At 36.1% G+C, this 19,222-nt stretch overlaps 2 protein-coding genes and 2 long non-coding RNA genes across 5 annotated transcripts; 1 reads left to right on the top strand and 3 right to left on the bottom strand.

Moving 5' to 3' along the window:
* Window positions 1-572: 572 nt before the first annotated feature.
* LOC147551332 (uncharacterized) lies at window positions 573-1,421 on the bottom strand. Its single transcript, XR_015237136.1, has 2 exons — window positions 1,341-1,421; window positions 573-1,111 (listed from the first exon to the last, which is right to left on the bottom strand). It is a non-coding gene; the product is annotated as an uncharacterized LOC147551332 (long non-coding RNA).
* On the top strand, window positions 1,103-4,394 carry LOC147551331 (uncharacterized). 2 transcript variants are annotated; one of them, XR_015237135.1, is made up of 3 exons: window positions 1,103-1,827; window positions 1,949-2,046; window positions 2,246-4,394. It is a non-coding gene; the product is annotated as an uncharacterized LOC147551331 (long non-coding RNA). The 2 variants fall into 2 exon arrangements; XR_015237134.1 differs by having other exon boundaries at window positions 1,108-1,827; window positions 1,949-2,730.
* A 7,494-nt stretch (window positions 4,395-11,888) lies between these two features.
* ATCOAE (dephospho-CoA kinase family) lies at window positions 11,889-13,092 on the bottom strand. Its single transcript, XM_086666900.1, has 3 exons — window positions 12,836-13,092; window positions 12,610-12,755; window positions 11,889-12,521 (listed from the first exon to the last, which is right to left on the bottom strand). The coding sequence occupies exons 1-3, from the start codon at window positions 12,941-12,943 to the stop codon at window positions 12,068-12,070; spliced, it is 708 nt and encodes a 235-aa protein (XP_086523026.1). The 5' UTR covers window positions 12,944-13,092; the 3' UTR covers window positions 11,889-12,067.
* Window positions 13,093-13,374: 282 nt separating this feature from the next.
* LOC147551329 (autophagy-related protein 18a-like) lies at window positions 13,375-17,058 on the bottom strand. Its single transcript, XM_086666899.1, has 5 exons — window positions 15,767-17,058; window positions 14,875-15,291; window positions 14,274-14,481; window positions 13,833-13,959; window positions 13,375-13,717 (listed from the first exon to the last, which is right to left on the bottom strand). The coding sequence occupies exons 1-5, from the start codon at window positions 16,145-16,147 to the stop codon at window positions 13,627-13,629; spliced, it is 1,224 nt and encodes a 407-aa protein (XP_086523025.1). The 5' UTR covers window positions 16,148-17,058; the 3' UTR covers window positions 13,375-13,626.
* Window positions 17,059-19,222: the final 2,164 nt, after the last annotated feature.

The following is a 19,222-nucleotide window of genomic DNA, read 5'->3' as shown; positions in this document are numbered from 1 at the left end:
GGGTTTCACCTAAATTGAATTGGTATGCAAATCCCACTTTTAGATGGTATATATTTTAAACTTTATAGATTACTATTAAATACATGTTTACATAATTTATCGAACTCTTCGATCAAAAAAGTAAGCCGACTTGATTAGTTTCCACAAGTTATAATTAGTTTATTATATTTTAAAGGATTTTTAAATCTTTTTCTCATTTTAAGTGCTTAATTTAATTTCTTTTTGATCGTCTGGTTTCGTATTGTGATTAGCGATCAGTTATCTTTTTATAATCGAAAAAATTGAGTATCTCAAATAACAATTAGCCTTAAATTTACACTTCCATAAAATGAGAATAATCTATAGGATTCTAGTAATTTTTGGAGCACTCACACTTTTAGGGATGATTGGGTTTAGCAAGAAGGGAATGCCCATAAAGCTTTCATTTCTCACAAAAGAAGTGATGAACCAAAACCCCTTTTTTCCTCCTCTCACTTTCTCTCTATTAATGAAGGAAGTTGGAGAAAGTTCATACTAATTGGTTTGGTTGGTGTTGTCTTGAGATAGAAACAAGTCCTAACCAAATGGACCAATTGAAGATAAAATTGAATAGTTTTCACCAAACTACCTATTATTTTTGTTACAAGATTTTAATGGTCTTAAAAGCTTCATACTTCAAACTAAGATTTGTTCTTGTTAAAACTCTCAAGTACTTAACAATATAAAAAAAATGTGAGTAAGAAAAATTTCAACCAACTTACTACAGTAAATGGTCATGTTGAGAGCTCCAGCTCCTCCTCCTGTTTCTATCCCTGTGACTACCCTAATTTACATTCTCATTTCGCATCATATCGATCAATTTTGCCCTTCTTTCTGCACCATGAGGTCCAAAGTTGCTATAGCAGTTGTTTAGTCAAGTATAGCAGTTATTTTCATTGATGTTCCTCGACTCTTTTTGTTATGTTCAAAATTCAGGACAGCCCGTCGAAAATGTTTGAGGACAATGTGGATTTCCACCACCTCTAAAGAATCAATGTGAGTTCACCGAATTCGTGTCTGGGGGAGGTTATTTGCAAACTGGGTCCGGAGCATTCTTAAGTTTCAGAGACTGATCCTTTTCTTTCTCCTGCTCCTGCCAAAGAAAATTCTGAAACTGTTAGCACATCATGGAAGAAAAAGAAATACATTCTGGTAATTGTAGCTATTCTTCGATTTTGGAATGTCTTTCTGTTCATGAAATTAGAGAACAATCAAGTGTCTTTCTGTTACTCAATTTCCTCGAACGTGTGACTTTCTAACGCTTCTAAGAATGATAAAAATGACCCATTAGGGTTCTCCTCACCAGCGAGTCAGCGACTAACCTGAAAGGATCCAAATCAGATGAAAAATCACCACCACCTCCTCCACCATCTCTACCCCACTCATCTTATCGATCTTCATCTAGTTTGGTGCAAATTACCTCTTGTTTATCCACAACAGCAGATGTACTTTTCCTATAACCTCAGATTCTTTGTCAGAACTGAAGCAAGTTGGATCAAATGATATATCTTCTTCAATTCGTCATAAACCACAGGCAAGTTTAATCAATCCACTAGGTGAAGCAAAAGATATTCATCCATCACCATGCCATCTTCGCCACCTTCCCTAAGACCAGCATTTGGTATAGGAAATAGTACCTCTCATAAGCCTCCATACATCCCCACCCACCCCTCAATTCACACCAGTTCGTGAAGATGGAACTCCTCTACCGTAGCTGAAAACATTGCATTGGGACAAAGTCAGAGCTCAAAGCCACCCCAACAGAGAGGCTGAAGCTCATAGAAGCCCCGCAAGTGCGATGGACCGCAGGTTTAATCATGGATTCCTTTCTTTAAATAATTCCTCCTTGACTCTAGTACTATACTTGTATGCTGCGTTCGGGAAGGATGAATCGCTCCCGAAAAAGAATTTATTGATTCTCTTCCAATAGGTTGGATCGGAGGTGCGATGGTTTACTTCACGGGGAGGTCTCTGGTTGAAGTCCACGGCAGGAGACAAGTTGAAATCTGACTCATCTGAGACTTTTGAGTAAGCTAACAATAATCTTTTCAAGTGTTGTTATTTTTGTTAGACTTAGTGTGACACCCCGTGCCCCATAAATAGGCACGAGCACGCCCCGGAAATTTCACAGACGAGACACTTAGACCCATGTCCTTGCTTATGAGTTGCCCATTTTATGAGAATGCTGAAACATGTTTGATGAGAAAATGATTGCGTCACTATTCAGATACAAACTGCGGAATCGAATCAAGCTTAAAAGCAGAACTCCTTCTCCAAGTAAGCATGTTTTTCAGCCGAGGAGACTGCAGAACATAACCGTACTCTTTAAGGCCTTAATGCACGGCCGAGGAAGTTTATGATGCACTACTTCAAGGTAGAACGATCAACCCACAAGACAATTTACATCACATATTATCCATAAATTTGTTTACCTTAGTCTATATTGTTCACTGCATGGAAGTAGGGAAAGGTTTGTGTTAGCAGCGACTAGAAGCACTGGTGAAGATGGCACCTGCAAAAAGAAGAAACCATAATCTTAAACTACCCAAGGAAACCTAAACAAGCTTGACTATGCAGAAATGTAAATTAGTTTAATACTTAACGTACCTTTCGCCTCCATAAGTGATAAGAATGGAAGTGATGCTTTACAAAGACAGTTTTGAATATGAAGCGACTCATCAAAGAAAGTCCTTCGCCGTGTTAGAGGTAATGTTAGAACTAAAAGTCGCGGAAGCTCGAACCTATTCTAGAAATTGCTGCCTAATATTTACTCATTTGTAGAAAACCGGACAAACTATTAGTCGTTCATGAAGATGAACAACACGAATGTGAATTCTTTTTAAAAAGAAATTATATAAAGTTAGGGATTTCAATTCAGGAATGTAAAACAAATCACACCTAAAAACGGTCATATTTACTAGGTGTTATTGCAATTTGCAAGCCCAGAAGCCTAAGTTCAAAAATAAGATTCAAAATTCACACTTATAAGGGGTCATATTTTCTTTTCTTCCTTCCTTTTTTTTTGTTGAAAAAGGGTCATATTTTCTTAGGTTTCTAATTTTGTTTTGTTGAAAGCTAATATTTGATTTTTTTTTTTTTTAGGGGAAAATACTATTCAGAGTTTTATACATAAATCTATTTGAACAATGGCTTAGTTGTTACGAGGTTAGATCACGTGGAAGCTTTCAAATCCTCCCCTAAACATGAACGCAAATTTTTAATTTTCGAGGACACCCTCAAATTTTAGTCAAATTGTATTTTTTTTAAGACAATGTTCATATAATACGTTGAAAATAGTCTATTACTACAAAAAATCCATAGTTAATTTTGGTTGGACGAATTTGTGGTAAGATTTGATTTTAAGTAAGTTTCTAATTTTTGTTTAAAACTTTCTATTTTCTCACCTATAAATACAGGAGAACTCCCCACTACCACCCACCCCACATAACAACACTCTACTACTCTCTGTCTCTCCTTGATTTTCTTTCAAACCCTCAACTGAACAAAGCTTAATTCCATCTCTCTACTTGATTTGTTTGTTTGAAATGTCTACTTCAGAAGAGTTACCTTTTGAGTTTGAATGTAGTAATCTCTGTGATCATCGAGTTTGGTTAGAAAAGGAAGATCAAACAGAGACTACTATTACTAGTTCATCATCTAATTTCTTGTTTGATATTGAAGTATACAACAAAACTCAATGGATACTAAGATCACCAGAAAACCAAGAACAAATATTTGTTTATGATGAATATTTGGAACCAGACACAGCTTTGCTTAGATTTTCTCTCAAGCCAGAATCCTTCAAATATCGTGCAACACTCCGTGGTACTGTAATTAATCATCTCTATTCATTACCAATCAAAAATATGAAAATCCCATGGGAAATGGTCGACATTATTACAAGTTTTGCAACCGAATTAGCTAATGAAGAAACCAACAAGGGTCAGATTAAGAATAATATGTACCTAATTCGTATGACTTTTTTGATATCTGATGTTTATGTTCGTGACGTAGTGTCTGAGATGGAAAGGGCTTTGGTGGAATCAATTAATCAGATAAATATGGTTCCTGCTTCTCAATCCTCAATCGACAAATTAGAGAAAATTGAATTCCATGGTGAAGATTCTCAATTGACAACGAATACCAATTGCAGCGTCTGCTTGGAGGAGTTCGAGAAAGGTTTAGTACTAGCAAAGTTGCCGTGTTTGCATATATTCCATAGTGATTGTATAACCCAGTGGCTCCAAACGAGTCACTATTGTCCTATATGCCGGTTTCAAATGCCAATTTAGACACTAGTAACTTGTTTTCAATACCTTCTTTTTAGATGTATACTGAGTGATCTTTGTGAACATGAGTTTCAATACTTTTATTAATAGATGTCTTTTCTCTCTTTCATTATTATACTTTCTTGGGTGTTTCAACTTATTAAATTAGAACTAGACATTGATCGATGGATCGTTATACCCCAAACGTTAGAATATGGAGTGGCAACTCAAGTAATTTACTTTATGCCCATCAATGTGTAACCCCATTTTGTGATCTTTTAGCACCAAAAACCTTACTTCTTAAAAGGAATTGAATCCAAACCCCTGTTTGAATCTGTTTCTTTTGAGTTCTGACCAGGGACGGATCCAGGATTTTCACTTAGGGGTGCGGATTTGTATACCTAAATAATTTTTTTTTTTTTGCAAACACAATAATTGATAAAAATACTTATATTCATTAATTATATTGATACATCAACAATTACAAACGCAATTGACCCCTACGAGTGTTCATATTTTGAAATGTTCGCATAATCGACTCATTGTCAATTTCACTAAAAACTTCTTTTTCAATAAAGACTACTAAACTATCATTGAGCCACGCATCACTCATCCTTTTTGTTAATCGTGTTTTGACTAGCTTCATAGCTGATAAAACTCTTTCAACAGAGGTAGTTGCAACCGGCAAAGTTAGTGCTAAAGTGAGAAGCAAATAAACTAAATGATATGATTTATCCCTCTACGAATTATGGTATTTTGGTTGAAATGGACCACGTTGTAAATAGTGTTTACGAATTTCATCTTTATATTTGGCTTCATAACTTGAAATTGACAGTATAAACCCGGGATTAATTGGTAAAGATGATAAATTAAATTTGAGAGGACTTACCAATGTCAGAGTCAGTTCCGGTGTTGGAGTCGGTCCCGGTGTTGGAATAGAAAATAACGTTGTAGTCTAGTCTGAAACTTCCAGTGTTGAATTTGATGAACCCAAAAAAAAATTTCTTTTAAAGTACCTTTCCATAGTTACTAGTTGAACTTGAATACTTGATTACATAAATAAGAAGAAGAAACAATAGTAAAGGAGAAGTGATTTTGATGTGGTTTGAGATGAAGAAATGAGAGATATATATATAGAGGTAGAAAATTGTGTAGTTAGATGGTTGGGTAGATGAATTGAAGTTTATAGGGGTTTAAGTGTAGATGAATTGAATTTTATAGGATTTATGGTTGATGATTTGAAGTTTATAGGGGTTAGGCTTTAGGGTAGATGAGTTGAAGTTTGTAGGATTTATGGTTAGAGTTGAAGGTTGTAGGGGTTTAGAGTAGATGAATTGAGGTTTGTAGAGGGTTTATGGTAGATGAATTGGGGTTTGTAGGGAGTTTATGGTAGATGAATTGAAATTTATAGAGTTTAGGGTAGATGAATTGAAGTTTGTAGGGGGTTTATGGTAGATGAATAGAAGTTTATAGAGTTTAGGGTAGATAAATTGAAGTTTATAAGAGTTTGTGATCGATGAATTGAAGTTTGTAGGAGTTTATGGTAATAGATGAATTGAAGTTTATAGAGTCTAAAGTAGATAAATTGAAGTTTGTAGGAGTTTAGGGTAGATGAATTGAAGTTTGTAGGGGTTTAGGATATTTGAATTGATTTTATATAGGTTGGTAGTTGCATTGATTATGTTTTAAAAAATAAAACTAAAAATGGGGGAAGTTAGACTCGAACCCGCGCCATCTGGGTTCGCTGTACTAAAGGACCATTCCTTCTACCATCAAGCCACTCTTGAATTCAGTTATAATCAATGTGATAGGTTTCGAACGCATGACCTTAAGGTTCACACGGATATACATCCCGTGTTTTATCCATTACACCAAAGTGTTCTTCATGTCATCTACACACATCGTTCTATGCATATCTAATATACCTACTACTATTTTTTTTCGGGAGGAACGAGGGGGTGCGGCCGCACCCCCTCGCACCCCCATGAATCCGCCCCTGGTTCTGACCATACTTTAGAGTTTTGGGTTCCTGAACTTGTGAAGATTTCTTCGGAATGTACCTCACCGGACCCGAAAATAAGTAATCTCCACAGTATCTAATGAAAAAGGTTATCTTAACCCTAAAACTTGAAACATGAAAGTATATTTTTGGTGAAAGTGAAGAATTTCAACCTTTAGAATTAGTAGGAAATTGAAAGCAGGGAAGAGTCATACCAAGGAGCAATAACATTAGAAGAGAACCGAAGCTTGATTGAGATACTGACTCCTAGACTTCCCGTAGAAATTGCCATTTGTGGTTAATTTAGCGGGAGCTTTTCAAGTTGAAACCCTAGGAAGAGCAGAATCAGAGGTTGTTGGATTTCTTTGTTTTTTTTGTTTTTTCATCATATTAATTTTTGTTCTAATTACTGTATAAATGAATAATGGTCTTTTTTTTTTAAGGTTGCGGACCGACGACCTTTGCCGGTGAAGACATGAGGTGGCAGAGAGAGTTGATGAGTTGGAGGAAAGAGAAGTGATGACTAGTTAACGGAGTTATAACGGTGACTGAAAAATGGGATCATCTGGGTATTTTTGATAAATTAGGAATCTAGGCAGGAAGCTAGTCAAAAAGCCATTCTTTCAAATTTTATCTTAATGTGTTGGAGGTAGGGGTGGGAATCGGTCTAGACGGGCGGGAAACGGACACTAACTCAACCGGTTCGGACAAAACGGACGGACATTCGGACAAAACGGGCGGACATTTCGAATTTTTCTCCAACAAAGGTTCCCGTCCGTGCCCATTTTGATGGTCGGACAAACCGGGTATCGATCGGTGGGGCACCGGTCACTAATGAACAAATAAAGAAATTTTTATTCTAATTTAAAACTGTTTAATAGCTAAATACAACTTTCTAAACTCCCACTTTACAATTCCAAAAAGTAAATGAATACAAAATTAAAAGATAATCATTGAGATTTCTCGTGGATTACGATCTAATCTATTCTTCTTCTTTTACAATCGGTGTACAGTGGATTCTTGGGTTAGTGATGAGATATTGAGATTTTGGAGGAGAGAGAGACTAGAGAAGAAGAGAGGTGAAGACAAGATTAAGAAAAGTTATTTCTAGAGTTACATACTTTTACTCTTGAAATCCAAACGGTTATATAAGTGGGCAGATGTAACGGGTAGGATAAACGGACAGATATGGATGGGTTTGGTCGGACGGATTATGTAAGGGACGGACTCGGTCCAATCACCGGGTAAGGACTTATGTCTGCGTCCGTCCGCTTAAACTCTTTCGGTCGGGCGGGTACAGACTGATTCGGACAACGGACGATCACGGACCCTTCGGACTCTGACGGTCGTGGGCGGGTGTCGAGTTTCCGACCAAAATCCCACCCTTAGTTGGAGGAGAGAGAATTAGACCCCTATTTTACAGATAGGTCATTCCCTCCACTAAAAACCCTTAATCTCTTCCCTCCAAAAATTCTTAAGCCATTCTTTCAACTTTTATCTTAATGTGTTAGGTTTCAAGGCTTTTTAGGTAGTTTTTATAGAAATCTTGTTATAGATTTATCTTGGATCATATATACTCATGGAAGTAGATTTTTCTTTAGCTCTTTAGGTAGTTTTCAAAGAAATCTTGTCATAGAAGAAGATGAGATTTTAGTTATGGTCGAAAATTTCAATTTATATTCGGGGGTTCCTGCCAAAAATCCAATCCATCTTTTTTTTGTTGCCATATTTTTCTTATAGTTTTTGTTGCTTCTGACCCAGAATTTCGATTTAAATTCGGTGGTTCCTGCCGAAAATCCATCTTGTTTTTTGTCGCCATATTTTTCTTATAGTTTTTGTTGTTTTGTACCGATTTTTTTTTAGTAAAAACGTCACGAAAATGCTCATCATTCTAAGCATTATTTCACCGAAAATTTAGGTCGTTCACAAAAGTTAAGAAAAAACGTTACCTAGAAATCTAAGTTCTTTTTTAGAATAATCACCATAAATTAGTTTATTTTACCTCTAAATTTTGTCTTCACTTAGAATGATGTTATACGAGTCCAATGAAGAGTTGTAGTTGAGTTCTTCCATATCAAACTCCTCCATTAGTGAAGTTTCTTGACAACCAAGCTACTTCATTAATGTACCTTCCTCATGGTTAGTTTCTTCCATTACTAGTGTATTAGTAGATTGTTCATAGTTGTGGTGATGATTGTTGGGATGGTGGAAGGTGTTGATGGTGGGGTTTAGTAATGAATGAGATAAATATCTTCTACTCTATAATCAATGTATTTTTTTTTTTCAATTTGATCCTTACCAAAATTTGATTTTAGCCCTTATGTGCTCTGTAAATAGCAAAACTTTATTTACAGAGAAAGTGAAAAAATTCGAACTTTTAGGCTCTCTAAAGAGCCAAAGTAGCTCTGTAAATAGTTGACGTAGCTAACAAAATAGCATTAGAATTTTATGCTAAGTGGGGCCATGACAAGTCAGGGATTGGATGAACTAGAGGATGATTTTCTATTTTTAGTAATTTCCGAATTCTATATTTTCTTAGTTTTAGTAGTTTCAAAATATTAGTTGTTTTATAGAAGATTTCCTAGTTTTTAGCAATTTCTTAGTTTTGGTTATTTTCTTAGTTTTTAGTAGTTTATAGATTTTAGATATTTTAGAGTTTTAATAATTTTAGACTTTTATTATTTTAGAGTTTGAAGCCTATAAATAGGTCTTTTAGGTTCATTGTTAAGGGGTGAATAAAATTTCGTTTCATTTAATCAATCATAGAGGAGCGATCTCTATTCTTTTAATCTATGCCTACTACGCGCTGCATCAATTGGTATCAAAGCTTGCGTCGATCTTTAACAATGTCATGAAGAAGACAACCTCCTAGAGGTATGGAGGATCCCATGGATAATGTTAATGAAAGAGTTGGAGCTATAAATCAACGATTAGACGGTGTTGACGAATGGCAGCAGCAGATGACTCGAATGATGAAAGAATTTATGCATCGGTGAGATGCCTACATTGTTCATCAAAGGGAACTGACTTCACCAAATCGTCACTCGGTAAAGGATGATGAATATACTGAAGATGATTTTCATAATCCTTTTGCTAGGGACGTTTGGGGAAGAAGGAACCAAACCAATCACGATTTTCGAAGATGGGAAGCGAGATTGAGGATTGATATCCAAGAATTTAGAGGGCGTGGTCAAACTGAAGAATTCCTCGACTGGCTAACTGCGGTTGACGATATTCTAGAGTTTAAGGGGATACCTCGGGATAAACAGGTCCCTCTTGTGGCTACTGGACTTCGTGACGGAGCTGTTGCATGCTGAAAGCAACACAAGTTGTTATGTCAAGTATCGCAGTTATTTTCATTGATGTTCCTCAACTCCTTTTGTTATGTTCAAAATTCAAGAAAACCCACCGAAAATGTTTGAGGACAATGTCGATTTCCACCACCTCTAGAGAATCAATGTGAATTCACTGCACTCGCGTCTCGGGGAGGTTATTTGCAAACTGGGTCCGCAACATTCTTACGTTTCAGAGATCGATCCATCTTTTCTCCTGTTCCCGCCGAAGGAAATTCTGAAACGGTTAGCACATCATGGAAGAAAAAAATACATTCTGGTAATTGTAGTTATTCATCGATTTTGGAATGTCAATCTGTTCATGAAATTAGAGAACAATCAAGTGTCTTTCTGTTACCCAATTTCCTTGAATGCGTGACTTTCTAACGCTTCTAAGAATGATAAAAATGACCCATTAGTTCTTCTCACCAGCGAGTTAGCGACTAACATGAAAGGATCCAAATCAGATGAAAAATCACCACCACCTCCTCCACCATCTCTACCCCACTCATCTTATCCATCTTCATCTAGTTTGGTGCAAATTACCTCTTGTTTATCCACAACAGCGGATGTACTTTTCCTATAACCTCAGATTCTTTGTCGGAACTGAAGCAAGTTGGATCAAATGACATATCTTCTTCAATTCGTCATAAACCGCAGGCAAGTTTAACCAATCCATTAGGTGAAGCAAAAGATATTCATCCATCACCATGCCATCTTCGCCACCTTCCCTAAGACCAGCATTTGGTATAGGAAATAGTACCTCTCATAAGCCTCCATACATCCCCACCCACCCCTCAATTCACACCAGTTCGTGAAGATGGAACTCCTCTACCGTAACTGAAAACATTGTATTGGGACAAAGTCAGAGCTCAAAGCCAGCCCAGATCGATCCACGGCAGGAGACAAGTTGAAATCTGACTCATCTGAGACTGTTGAGTAAGCTAACTGTAATCTTTTCAAGTGTTGTTATTTTTGTTAGACCAAGTGTGACGCCCCGTGCCCCATAAATAGGCACGAGCACGCCCCGGAAATTTCACAGACAAGACACTTAGACCCATGTCCTTGCTTATGAGTTGGCCATTATATGAGAATGCTGAAACATGTTTGATGAGAAAATGATCAAGTCACTATTCAGATACAAACTGCAGAATCGAATCAAGCTTAAAAGCAAAACTCCTTCTCCAAGTAAGCATGTTCTTGAGCCAAGGAGACTGCAGAACATAGCCGCACTCTTTAAGGCCTTCATGCGTAGCCGAGGAAGCTTATGATGCACTACTTCAAGGTAGAAAGTTCAACCCACAAGACAATTTAGATCACATATTATGCAGAAAGTTGTTTACCTTAGTCTATATTGTTCACCGCATGGAAGTAAGGAAAGGTTTGTGTTAGCAGCGACTGGAAGCACTGGTGAAGATGGTACTTGCAAAAAGAAGAAACCATAATCTTAAACTACCCAAGGAAACACAAACAAGCTTGACTATGCAGAAATGTAAATTGGATCAAAACTCAACGTACCTTTCGCCTCCATAAGTGATAAGAATGGAAGTGATGCTTTATAGAGACAGTTTTGAATATGAAGTGACTCATCAAAGGAAGTCCTTCGTGGTGTTAGAGGATGAAAAACCATAGCCCTCAACTTCAACCCATGCATATATTATATTATATATGAACATATTCTGAACAATATCTATACATAAACTTACCATTCATATTCTTGTAGGAGGCCTGCAAAGACTAAGGTCGAGCCTGCCATTCTCAAAATTATTAGAATCTTGACTCAAAATTACTAGAAGCTTTTCTCAAACGGGAAATAGGATGAGTGTTAGGACAACCAGAGGTGGTGCACGAGCATTCAAACTTGACATACTTGTTGAACTAGAAACTGCCAAGGTAAAGATGAGAAGACTAGCTTACTTCATTCTGTGGTTCGAAAAATGATCCGATCAGAAGATACAAGAGAAATGGACACTACCACCACCAGAGAACGATCAGAAAATAGAGAAGAATACTTTTGAAGAACAGGAAGAGGATTACAGGCAGGCCTTCACGGGCAATAAGACTTCCATATTATTTACAAAAAACAGTATACATGTTTTAATTCATATACGCTTTTGAATTCAATATATATTATTTTCACTAACATTCTAACAAAACAAAGCAACAAGTAGTAAAACTAACCAAACAATCTTACTCTAAGCAACAATAATTTCATATGATCTACAATTATCGAATCAACAAAACAACTTCTCCATAAGTCAAACGACAAACTAATAAGAGGATGAACACGAAAGAAGCATAAAATCGAAGAATCAAAATACAAATTTCACACAGAAGTCATGAGTAGAAGCATCGAAGGTATTCAATTAATAAATTTCACATATTTTCTCATAAACACTTTCCGAAACATTATTAAAGCAAACTAAAATCTTATAGAAATACGAGTACTGCTATCTTATGGAATCAGTATTATACATGCTTCTACAAGCAAGAACACCTACAACAACAGAAACAAAAGCCGAAATTGCACCTTGTCTAGACAACCAGAATTCCGTCCATGTTAAAGGTTTCGTTACTTGTTTCAATACCTTCTCGAAATGTTCCTTTGTTTCAATCAACTCCCCGGAGTTATTGATCACAATATCCGCTTTCCCCCTTTTCCAATCCAAATCCATCTGGGCATTAATTCTATCTCTTGCTTGCTCTTCAGGAATCCCATCTCTAGCAACAAGTCGTTTGAGCTGAGTTTCTGAGTCAACCCATACAACAATTATGGGTTTCGTCCACCGATCCAATTTCGCTTCAAACAGTAATGGTATATCAAGAACAATAACCTTATAACCCTTAATCCATAGTTTAAAAACTTCAAAGAAAATCCCAAATGAAATGTAAGGAGCTAATAACCTGCAAATTTGTGTAAATAGATATAAATCAAATGTATTCAGCGGGTTATTAGAGAAGATAAGAGTTACCCAACTTAGCAATATCATACCGATTAAGAATTTGACGTTTAGATGGATCGGAGAAGACGATTTGACCTAGTTGTGCCCGATCCACTTCACCATTTTGTAGAAGAATTTCATTCCCAAATGCTGAAATTACCTTCTTCCAACCACCAGTACCTTTTTTTAGTACGTCCTGCCCAAAAAAGTATCAAATTGAAGATAAGGATACAGAGGAAACCCAAATTACCAAGTAGATTAGGAGAGAGAGAGTACACGAGCAATGAGATCGGCATCAACGACTGGAACACCATTAGCTTTGAAGAGATTAGAAATGGTGCTTTTCCCTGATGATATTCCACCTGTTAACCCCACAAGCCTCATCTTTCTTCTCTACGATGGATTTTACTGAAAACCCTAGATTGATGAACTGATTTGGTGAAGGTGAAAAGAGGAGAGAGAAAAACGTGGGTTTTGTAAATAATGTATATTTTTGGGGATCTTTGGCGCCGGCGGGAAAAACACTACCGCTCGAGCCGTTCATTTTCTTCTAGGGGTGTTTTAAAAGCGCCCCTGTAAGTGTTAACGGCGCCTCTCTAAAGACAAATTTGAGATTTGAAGAAAAGAGGCGCCTTTGTATTGGTGGTGATAGTTGTGGTCGGAAGTGGTTGTGCCTGAGTAATGATAGTGGTTGGAGGTGGTTGGAGGTGGTTATAGTGGTTGTGCCTGGGTAATGGCAGTGGTTGTGCCTGGGTAATGGCAGTGGTTGGAGGTGGTTATAGTGGTGGTGGTAGGAGGTGATTATGGAATCAATCAGAAATAAAATTGAGCAACTCTATTATATAACAATTTGCCCTTATTGACACTGGTTGTTTATTATATAGAATATACAAACCACTCCTCAAACTCCTAACAAAAGAAAAAAAACTCCTCAAACTCAAAATTCTACTAGCAATATTAACATATCCTAACTATCCTCATTTGGCCTCTAAATATCTACAAAGTTTGATCCGCAAACAAATCTGAAATAGACAAGGAAGAATAATAGAGTAATAAACGGGCTTGAGTTAAGAAGCCTCTTCTGGTTTCAGAAAGTTGTGATATTCAAGTTGAGTCATCTCTCCTCCCGTTTCAGGATCGAACTGACATCTATAAAAACTGCATAAATAAAAACCAATATCAAAGTTAATATATGGAGTCCACTAGAATACCATCAAGAATGAATTGGGTAGGGATTAATATCAAGATTCAAGAGGGTTTTCTTGCTGATTACCTTCCATCCATGGATAGAATCACAATTGTGTTCTTCTGATGACCAAATCCAACAATGTACTTTGAACCTTGGTGTAATCGAAATTGAGCTACTGACCATTCTGAGTGGAAGTACTTTGGCAAGACTCCTGCGTTAACAAAAAAAAAAAACTCGTTTACTCATTCTAGGTACCAAATATAATATCAAGCTAGCGAAATACGATCTAAATACATGAAACATATATAACTTCGATTGAATTCTTCATTATCTTGATGCGTGCCTGACCCTGATATCATGGTTTATATTAAAACACTTCTGGATTAATCTTATACTAGTTTGAAATAAAACCAACAAAGTTTAGAGTCGTGCATTTACGATAGGACTTCATGAAAGTAGTCTCCTTAATGGTGGAACCATAGATTTAGAAGGTTATGGTTAAGGTTGCATAGAGAGGTATTTTACCTTTAATGAAAGAGAGTGATGAGATGGTTGATGGAACAGTGAGATTGAGTTCAGGAGCAGCAGACGGCTTGTCATTCCCAGACGACCCTGGATTGAACTTGAGACTAAAGACATGAACTGTGCCTTTGTTGCTTGAAACTGCTAGCCAATTAGCGGTAGGAGAGAAAGCGAGACTGTAAATCTCTGCTCTATCTGCACCTCTTCTTACCTAAATTTATAGATCAAAGCAATTGCTTCATAACTAGAATGTCTTCATAAGATATTGAGCATTTGAACATGCGAAAGAAAAGGGAAGGGTAACATATACGCGACAGAAAATACTGAACACGGAAATGGAAGAAAAAAAATTGTTGTCACCAAAGATATTGACAGCACCATATGAGGGAAGGGTTAACATATACACAACTCCCGCAAAAAGAATATTTAGTTTCCATCCTCAACGTCGAACAAATACACATAATTCAATCACGACGTAATATACAATTCAAGAAACTTTTATGAGAAAATCATACATGGGTCAACGAAAAGAAGTTAAGAGTAATATAAAATAACACATACATATGATGAAGGCAACAAATGAAAGGTTTGGATCGTAATATACCTCTTGCAATAGAATTCCATCGGAAGTACTATAAACCCTAATCAAGGTTCCCTTGGAGCTAGCTGTAGCAACAAACTTCCCATCTTGTGTTAGTGCAAAACACACTATTCTGGAATCATGAGCCATTATAAACTTTGTCATGTTAGAAGTAAAATGCTCAACCCTAACTTGCCCTTTTAAAATGCCAGGACAAACAAGAACTAAAGAATCTGAGACCTGTGAAACTTCACATAGCCCCTTAGGGTTGTTTGTAGTTTCAATCTCATACAACAATTTCAAATCCTTGAAATTATACACTAAGATTTTCTGGTCTAGAACTACAATAATTCGGTCCCGGCGGAGCCGAACTGCCCTAACTTCTGTTCTAAAACTCAGTTCTCCTATGCACTGAAGCTGCTTGTCATCCCAAATCAGAACCTGCAATTAAGACCATAGAACAATCAACCACATGGAGCCAATATCAACACAAAAATTGTTTGTCAATTTTGTTTGAATCTGAATCGTCTGACTCCAAACGGACCCAAAATCAACCCAATCAGCAATTTAAACAAGTTAGGCACCACTAGTTAGACAAAAACAAATATTGTAATTCTGAAATCACACTCGGGTCACGAGTCTGACAAAAACAAACATTCTGACTTCTAATTCGAGTCTTGACCATACAAAAACAAACATTTTGATCACTTGAGTCAGACAAAAAAGCAAACATTCTAATTTTGAAATCAAACTCAAGTGGCGAGTAAGACAAAAACAAACATTCTGATACCTGAAATCAAAGTCGAGTCACGAGTCGTAGATAAACAAATATTCTGACTTTCGAAAATCTAACTCTAGTCAATTCAGACCTCGACTCAGATTTCACTAACTAACATGAAATTAATGAAGAGAGTACCTTGTTGGGAGGATATTCTGGATTAGGTCCAGCACCAACTAGGGCACAAATACTACTACGGAAGAGCATCTCCGTAATACCAATACCACCACCGGAATCAAAATTTCGAAGGTTTGTCTCACAGAACGGATCACAACTATAAACTCGGAAGCCATTACCAGTACCAACAGAAAAAAATCCATAATCCTGATTGAAGGAGACATGAAAAAGAGAAGGGATGAAAGGTATTTGCTTGGTTGAAGATGATGATAAGTTATTGTTTAGGGTTTCTTCTTGAGGAGGAAACTCATCTAGATGTTGATGGTTCTGATGGGAATGAACATGATGACTATTAGGGTTACGTGAAGGAGTGGAACGAGCAGAAACTGTAACGGTGGCCATTAAAGTTGGAAAATTTACCCGCCCTAAGTTACAGGAGAGAAGAGATCAAAAGGAACGATTCTCTTCACCGGGTTTTGACCGATTCATGTTTGCGACGTTATTTATGTAGAAAGAGAGTCCAAGAGAAAAAGGATTACGATGTTACAACTCAAAAGCGACAGTATGTTTATGACGATTTACGATGTTACAACTCAAAAGCGACAGTATATACGGTACTGTAACGATTTAGAGTATAGTTCTTTTTTGTTAAAAGCTTTTAGAATAGTTGTTCAAAACAAAAGAAGAAATAGTAACAATTGAGAACCATAGTTTTGTCAACACTAGAGGAAAAATATTATAAGTGGTTGCTCCATTGAACCACTATAATAGTCGAGGTTCCATTTGAAAATTACGTACAAAAATACTAACGCAATATAAAGACAAGTAATCATCTAGATGACAAGAAGGAGATGTTCATTTTTTACAAGCGAGACACAACCGTTTGCAGGAGACGATGGAAGAGGGGGGTGCGCTAATATGATCGGGGCGGGATGGTGCACCAATACCAGGCGGAGGCGGACCAAGGTGTTTGTTACCGGCCAAGTGTCGTGCTAAAGAAGTGGTTCCTGAAAAGAAGTCAATTTCTTGATTGATCGTGGACCTGAGCCCGGAGAAGAGGGGTGTATAGTGCCACTTCAGATTTTTAGAGTTAATGTTGTGTAAATGGAGTGTACTCGAGTCGAGCATTTAACGAGCTGCTCGAGTTTGACTCGACTGTTGCTCGTGCTCGACTCGAAGATTAACGAGTACGAGCTTAACACGAGCCCAAAATCATGCTCATTTATGTAAACGAGTCGAGTTTGATCATCTTTTAGTTTATCTCGAGCTACTCGTGAACAACTCGTTTAACATGCTATCTATAATAGTGTAGTACATAATTATGTATTTGTATTGAAACTTGTACGTGGAATATCAACCATTAAAAGATTATTGGAATATGAATCATTAATCATTATTGTGGTATGTGATAAATGATCATTGAAGTATTTTGATAATTTAGGAAGTTGTTTTAATTTGAAGTATTTTGGTAAACGAGCTTAAAACAAAGTCGCGGCTTTGGGGAATAAATTCTCTAGGGAATTCATGTTTTTAGTCCGATAACTGACTTGATCAAACATTGTCAGTTGATCTTCATCTTCTTTATCACATTCACCGCCACAACTTCACACCACCACCATTTTGACCACCATTGCCAGCTCTTCTTTTTCCTCTCTAACTCACTATTACCTTCTCTCTCTCTCTCTCTCTTGTTGCTTTCGTTTTTCTCTCTCTCTGTCTCTGTCTCTCTCTTCTCCCTCTCGCTCTCATTGACTATCTCTTAGATCTTTCTCTCTTTCATTGTAGATCACTCTCATTATTTCTCTCGTTGTAGTCATTTTTGTCTCTTTCTCCCAGTCCCCACCCCCCCTCTCTCTCTCTCTTAGTCTATAAAGATCTATCTGTGGAAATCACAAAGTTCGTGGCACGAAACGTTTTGTAGTCACGAAATGGTCATGGCCGCAAAAAGTTTTGGGGACACGAAATCCTCGAGGAGGGTCTCACCAGAAACCCTCCTCGATGTCAGGTCTCGACGAAGGGAACACTTCCCGTTGTCGAGACGGTGCTTACGAGAGAGGGAGGGAAATAATGAGATATCGATTGAGAAAAAGTGAGAGATTGAGAGAGAGAAATAGTGAGAGATCGTGAAACATAAATAGTGAGAGCAATAGAGAGATATTAAGAGATAGACAATGGCGAATCGAGGGAGACTAAGAGAAGAAGATGGAAAGAATAAGAGAGAGATGGTCAGAGACAGTGGGAGAGAGAGAGAGATATATAGACAGAAAGAAAGAAAAAGATTGAGAGAGAAGATGAAGAATAAGGATCAATGTTTGATGAAGTCAATTTTTAGACTAAAAGTAAAATACGCCCATGAGTCTATTTAGGGGGTGGTAGTGGTTCAGGACATTGGAGGACACTCAGAGACAAAATGTTCCAGAGACATTTCAAGACATTTCGGGACATTTGTCCGTAGACAAAATGTCTTTATGGACATTTCAAGACATTTGATTCATAGACAAAATGTCTCAGAGACATTTCAAGACATTTGGTTCATGGACAAAATGTCCTGGGGACATTTCAACATATTGAATCCATGGACAAAATGTGTATTAGATATTATTATTATTATTATTATTATTATTATTATTATTATTATTATTATTATTATTATTGAAGGGTAATTGGTAGACATTTATTATTTTAATATTATCATTAGTGTCAGAATAATATATTTGTACTCATATTTCAATAATATATTTTTCGACTTTTGTGGATATCTGAGGATATTGATGGCAATTGGTAGACATTTATTATTTTAATGTTATCATTATTGTCTAATCATATGAAATAATATATTTACACTACTACTTTGAAAATAAATTTTTCGACTTTCGTAGACATTCGTGAATATCTGTGGACATTGATGGCAATTGGTAGACATTTATTATTTTAATATAATCATTATTACCTAACCATATAAAATAAAATATTTGCACTAATACTTTGAAAATATATTTTTTGACTTTCGTAGACATCCGTGAATATCTGTGGACATTGATAGATATTTAGTTGATATTTATTATTTTAATATTATTACTGTCTTACCATATGAAATAAAAAAAATTAATTAATATTTTCAAATATATATTTTTCGACTTTCGTAGACATCCATAGATATCTGTGGACATTGATGAACAATTGGTAAATATTTATTATTTAATATAGTTAATATAATATTAATATAATAATAATAATAATATAATATTATAATATAATAATAATAATATAATAGTATAATATAATAATGATATAATATAATATAATAATATAACATAACATAATATAATATAATATAATATAATATAATATAATATAATATAATATAATATAATATAATATAATATAATATAATATAATATAATATAATATAATATAATATTATAATAATATGATTTGATAATAATTATTATTTTTATCACCTTCCTTACTCAAATA

This window comes from Eschscholzia californica, unplaced genomic scaffold (assembly GCF_041429995.1).
Source record: "Eschscholzia californica isolate CP2 unplaced genomic scaffold, dmEscCali1.0.p SCAF_3, whole genome shotgun sequence".
Lineage (NCBI taxonomy): Eukaryota > Viridiplantae > Streptophyta > Magnoliopsida > Ranunculales > Papaveraceae > Eschscholzia > Eschscholzia californica.
This window is presented reverse-complemented; position numbering and strand designations above follow the sequence as displayed.

What these genes read in the sequence shown, in the direction of transcription:
- LOC147551329 (XM_086666899.1), bottom strand. Translation starts at nt 16,147, where the DNA reads ATGGCCACCGTTACAGTTTCTGCTCGTTCCACTCCTTCACGTAACCCT. An exon ending in ATCACTCTCTTTCATTAAAG is followed by an intron (nt 13,960 to 14,273) that starts GTAAAATACCTC and finishes TTGTTAACGCAG; the next exon opens with GAGTCTTGCCAAAGTACTTC. An exon ending in ATTCTATCCATGGATGGAAG is followed by an intron (nt 13,718 to 13,832) that starts GTAATCAGCAAG and finishes TTATTTATGCAG; the next exon opens with TTTTTATAGATGTCAGTTCG.
- ATCOAE (XM_086666900.1), bottom strand. Translation starts at nt 12,943, where the DNA reads ATGAGGCTTGTGGGGTTAACAGGTGGAATATCATCAGGGAAAAGCACC. An exon ending in ATGCCGATCTCATTGCTCGT is followed by an intron (nt 12,756 to 12,835) that starts GTACTCTCTCTC and finishes TTTTTTGGGCAG; the next exon opens with GACGTACTAAAAAAAGGTAC. An exon ending in AAACGTCAAATTCTTAATCG is followed by an intron (nt 12,522 to 12,609) that starts GTATGATATTGC and finishes ACAAATTTGCAG; the next exon opens with GTTATTAGCTCCTTACATTT.